This window comes from Galeopterus variegatus, unplaced genomic scaffold (assembly GCF_000696425.1).
Source record: "Galeopterus variegatus unplaced genomic scaffold, G_variegatus-3.0.2 Scaffold199, whole genome shotgun sequence".
Classification (NCBI taxonomy): domain Eukaryota; kingdom Metazoa; phylum Chordata; class Mammalia; order Dermoptera; family Cynocephalidae; genus Galeopterus; species Galeopterus variegatus.
In genome coordinates, this window is record NW_007726310.1 from 634,839 (window position 1) to 640,414 (window position 5,576).

At 51.1% G+C, this 5,576-nt stretch overlaps 1 protein-coding gene across 1 annotated transcript; it reads left to right on the forward strand.

The window, feature by feature from the left end:
* Positions 1 to 1,981, forward strand: MFSD6L (major facilitator superfamily domain containing 6-like). Its single transcript, XM_008565452.1, has one exon. The coding sequence runs from the start codon at positions 1 to 3 to the stop codon at positions 1,792 to 1,794; it is 1,794 nt and encodes a 597-aa protein (XP_008563674.1). The 3' UTR covers positions 1,795 to 1,981.
* Positions 1,982 to 5,576: the final 3,595 nt, after the last annotated feature.

The window sequence follows — 5,576 nt, forward strand, 5'->3', positions numbered from 1 at the left end:
ATGAGCGCCAACCCCCAGTGGGACATCAGCAGGGCTCTGGGGGTGGCCAGGCTCTTCCACCTGGTGTGTGGGGTCCAGGATGCCTGCGTGACCCCGTTCCTGACCCTCTACCTGAGGCAGCTGGGCTTGACCGCGCCCTGGGTGGGCATCCTGCTGGGAAGCAAGCACCTGATCGCAGCCTTCTGGGCTCCCTTCTGTGCCTTCCTGGCCAAAAGACACCAGAAAAGGAGAGTGCTTCTGATGGGCTCGCTGCTCGGCTCGGTGGGAGCCAGCCTGTTGATGGTGCTGGTCCCACCGTCGGACAAAGATCTGGTGTACGGCGCTTGTAATGAAAGCAGGAGTGTGACCACCACCGCCCTACCACTGGGGGTCACACTAACTGTGAACGTCACCTCGTCCCAAGAGTCTGCCTCAAATCGCCCAGCAGGGACGCACAGCCTTCCAGCCGAGAGGAATACTGGAGTTGTAGAACCCTCTGGCTTCAGAAATGGACCTGGTGATAGTGACCAAGAAACTTTCCGTGACCCGCAAGGCTACGTAGGGGACTCCACTGAAGGACCCAGGACCTCGTCCCAAGTTCTCCTTCATCCTATGACTTCAGGAGTGAAAGATAATCCCTGGGAAGGTGATTTTGAGGTGGTCAATACTGCCTTCCCTTTGCTTCCCGGGGTCACAGTGCTGGGAAGTCCAGCCAACTTTTCAGTGGCCCGCAGGAAAGCCCAGGCCCTTGACCTCTCCTTGGAAGGGTTGCAGTGGACTTTCATCCTCTCCTTGGGGTTCTTGGTGTTCTGGGAGCTGCTGACAGCCCCTCTAGAGCAGGTGGCAGATGACAGCCTTTATGAATACCTGGATTTTGTGGACGCCACTGACCGATACAGAAGCCTGTGGATCTGGAGGTTGCTGGGGATGTCAGCAGGTGTGTGTGGCATCACAGCCTTGGTGGGGCAGCTGGACTGCTTCCTGATGACAAATGGCCCCCGGGGTGTGGCACACTTCTACGGCTACTCACTCGTCAGCACCCTGGCCTTACTGGTGAGCATTGCCTTTCCTATCCCCATCTGCCGGCAGCGGGAGCCCAGCTACAAAGCCATCAAAGCACTGTCTCTTGTGGGGGGTGACCCCCACCTCGTTTTCTTGGCCTTCACTGTGTTATTGATAGGGGCCGTCACCAGCACTGTGCAGAACTTCCTATTCTGGCACATGAAGGATCATGGGAGCAGTGAGCTGGTCATGGGTTTCTCAGTGGCCCTCAGCTTGCTGGGGGAAATTCTGCTCCATCCGTTCAAAACTATCTTGCTTAGGAAATTGTCCAGGGTGGGCACAGTGGGGCTGGGGCTGGGCTGCCTCGCTGCGCAGCTGCTCTACTACTCCTTCCTCTGGAGCTGGTGGGCCGTCCTCCCTGTTCAGATCATGACTGCCATCAGCAACGGGGCTCTGTGGTGGGCAGTGGAGGCCTCCATAGAGGACCTGGCAAGTCCCGGCTTGGAGAGGCCTCTGAGTGCTGTGTACCGAGGCCACTTCTACAGGGGTGGCTCTAGTTTGGGCAGCTTTGTGGGGGGCTTCGTGGTGATGCGCTTCAGCCTGGCTGTGCTCTACCAGGCCTGCTGTGTGGCCCTGCTGCTCTGGCTGGCCTTGCTCCTATCCATCCAGTCAAAGCTGCCCCAAGAGCGGAAAATCAACTACTCAAAGTTGCTGGCCGTGGAGACAAGTGATACCAGTGACTCGGAGCAGGGGACAGAACGAGACTGGCTTGTGAAGGCCATGAGGGAGGAACACTCAGACTGGAAGGGCTGAAAGTGAAAATCAAAATGTGCTGATCTTGGAAGGAACTAATGGACTGGACAAAGCTCAGTCTGCTGAGGACTGAGTCCTGCCTTGAACCACAGGGGCCTTGGGAGAGAGAAGGCATGTGTATCCCGAACGCCCAGCAGGATCATCTCATTGCATGATTTTCTTTACTTTTGTAGTAAAAGGAGATTTAACTTTTTGCCATTCAATCTTTTTTAAATAATAGAAGAAGAATACATTAGCTAAAAAAACAACAAAAAAAGTTCCCTTTGCATTCTCTCTATTTTGATGTATAATTTTTGCGAGAGCTTTAGTAGTACTGGCTCTGGTGCTGTTGAATTCAGCAGTGGCCGAAGTGATCAAGTCAGATTGGCAGTGCCAGGCAGTGGGACCTGCAGGATTCAGTTGGCAGAGAGATGGCTGCCTTGGATGAGTCATGAACATTCCTATGGGTCATAAAGGCATTAGCCCAATCCTATAAAAGCTGTGCCATGGGCAGGTAAGAACGCAATGAAAACTGAAATTCCTCTCTCCCCACTGACACGCAGGCACCCACTCACACCCAGGTACTTATGCTTCCAGCAAAAGAAAATGATGGGAAATGCCCTATGTGTTGGGGGAAGGAGAGAGGCAGATAAATAGGTTTTGTTCTTACTCTGAAATGTGTGTGTCACCAGGGAAAAGGATCTTTATCACCATCCACATTTACATCAGAGCAATTTTATGTCCTTTGCACTCTCGGTTTGCATGCTTCACCTCGCAAGAGCACATGGAGATTTTAACATCCGCTCCGATTAGAGGGTGCAGTCTCCACAGGGTAGGGTGCTACGGTACTCCCCACTGTACCTGTGCCCAGACACTTGGTGGGGTTTTCAGAGTGGCAAACTAGTGCTGCTGCCTTCCCAACCCCCCGGGGAAGGGCAGTTTCCAGGAGCCCCATTCTTCCACCTTATAATCAGGTGAATATAGAATATTGGATTTAGGAGGGGCCTCATTGTGCAAATGCAGAAAATATCCCGTAGCTGGAGAAGGGGAATAGACATGTGTGTCTACTGGGTCAGACATGGTTCTGGGATCTTTACTCTTTTTAAATTCTCCCTAGAAAGCTTTAGGGTGCAAATAACCAATAAAAAATTACCTCTGCCTTAAATAATTAGAGATTTATTTTGTCTCACATAAAGCATCTAGGGGTAGGCAGGCCAGAGCTGGTACAGCTGCTCAGCAATGCCACTGAGGACCTAGAATCTTCTCTTTGCTCCATGATGCTCAGCTTTAGGCCTCTCACCCATATTTGTACTCTCATGATAAGGTAGCTGTGGCACCTCCAGGCCTTTCGTCCCTGTTCCAAGCAGAACGTAGAGGGAAAGAAAAGAGAGACAAGAATGAGTGTCTATATCAGGAAAGCAAAAGCCTTTTCAGAACTCCTCAGCTGCTTCTGAGTGAACTGTGTCCGATGGGCCACCGCTAACTGCAAGGGAATCTAGGAGGTGGAGTACTTTTAGCTGGGCATGTTACACCCCAAGAAAAATTAGGGCTGGGTTAGGAAGAAGAGGGGGCAAGGTATTGGATTGTCAACTAGCACCATCTGCCACAGCGTCAGCAGTGGGATTCACAGCCAGGTCCGTCTCATTCCAAACCTGAGTTCCTTTCACCTCAGTATGCCAGCTTCCCTGCAGAAATGACTTCAGCAGTTTGACCCCCACAGCAACCCTATGAATACATCAAATTCATTATCTACATTTTACAAACAAGAAAATGGAGTATCAGAAAAGTCCTGATCTCCTTAACCCAAATATAGGGCATTCTCTTCTGTGCTGGAGGTTCCCAACCCCGACTGTCCATCCAAATCTGAGTAGCATATGCAAAAAGACAAGTCCCTGGGCTCCATTAGAATCTCTCAGGTGAGACCCAGAAATCTATTTTTAATGCAATCTCCAAGTGATTCTGATGTGGTTAACCAAGCACTAGCCCCCTCGGTTACCCTTTCCAGCCCTATCTGTCTCACCACTTCTTTGCCAAGTGCTTCTAGAGTACAGTGAAAAGAATAGCTATTGAGTGGTTCCTAGAGGCCAGGCACTGTTCTGAACACTTGTACTAGCTCACCTGGCCCTCAAAGCAACCATAGGATGCAGTCGCTATTAGTGCCTCCAACTTACAGAGGACAGAACCGATGGCTAAGTAACTTGCTTGAGGTCACACAGCTAGCAAGTGGCAGAGTTGGGATTCAGATCCAGCCTAGTGGCTCCAGGACCTGAAATTTTAATCACTACGCTCTATGGCTGAGAAATTGGGAGAAGGGACTTTGCTGAGCCATGGAAGGCGGCTTCAGCTGGGATTTCGGGGGCTCCAGTGGCGGGAAGTTGGACTCGGAGCTCATCACGGAGCAGGGGAAGGAACAGATAGCCGTAGCCAAGGTGCAGGAGCTGCTGCGGAGGATGACGATTTCGGGGGCTCCAGTGGCGGGAAGTTGGACTCGGAGCTCATCACGGAGCAGGGGAAGGAATAGATAGCCGTAGCCAAGGTGCAGGAGCTGCTGCGGAGGATGACAGACAAGTGCTTCCGAAGTGCATCGCGCAGCCGGTGGGCTCCTGGGACAATTTGGAGCAGAAGTGCATTACCACGTGCATGGTCCACTACGTGGACGCCTGAAACACCTTGTGCAGCACCTACAACTCGCGGCTGCTGCAGGAACGAGCTAACATGTGATTGGGAGGTGTGACGCCGACCACCCGCGGTCACCCCCATCCCGTTCTGTGTCCGTAAACGTGCTTTCTGAGGTGGGGGCCAGCATGTGCATGCTGCCTGCCCATCTCTTATGAGGATGGCCAAGTGCTGGGACAGCTGGGACTGTGCCCCCCTGACAACGAGTGAAGCTTAGGTCTGGGGGGACCCTGTGCCTTCTCAAAGTGCTGGCAGCCCAGTGGCACCTCCTTCAGGCCTGGGAGCTGGTGGTTCCTCCCTTGGTGTGCTCAGGTCAGCCTCTCCCTGGGCGGAGAAGCCTTGTATGGATGGACCATGTCGGGATGGGGGCTGATCAGACCCCACCTGAGTTATGACCTTCTGAGGGCAGACAAAGAAATTGCTGAGGGAGGGACAGAGAGAAAAGAAGAAGAAATTGGGAGAAAGAAGAGGAGGTATTAAGAGTTGAGGTACCTACTACTTGAAATTTCCTGGATAGTGCCTAGTTTCTGCTATGTAGACAGAACATACAATAATACCAAAATGTGAACACATGTGTGTCCTCCTAACATAAACAAAAGGATGAGGAGCAGGAATTGGCTTAAGAAAAGAGTTTAAGTTAGTAAGTGTGGTTTAGCCTAAAGAAGAGGAAGACGGAAGAGAAACAGCATGGGATGGAAGGGGCAGGAGTGCTGATGGAGGACACCGAAGGGTGTAATGATTCAAGGATCCAAAAGACTTTACAGGGAGGGTGGGGTGCTGACGAACTTGTGTGTTGGCTCCTTAGTTAATATTTGATCACCCTCTATCTGTAAAGAATTGTGCTACTTGCCGTGGGGAATTCAAGGATGAATAAAATGCATAGGCCCTACCCTCAAGAAGCTAATAGCCTAACCAAAAGATTTACTTATATACATACACATATAGGTAAGCAATCACAGGACAGTGTGGAAAATGCCACACAAAAAGCATGACTGGAGTTTAAGAAAGAGACAGTTCATTTTTGACTCAAGAACTCAAAGAAGGTTTCATAGCAGAGATTACATTTCAGTCTAAGCCTTCAAGGATAGGTAAACCTTTACCAGGTAAAGAGAGGGTGATAACTCGGG

What these genes read in the sequence shown, in the direction of transcription:
- MFSD6L (XM_008565452.1), top strand. Translation starts at nt 1, where the DNA reads ATGAGCGCCAACCCCCAGTGGGACATCAGCAGGGCTCTGGGGGTGGCC.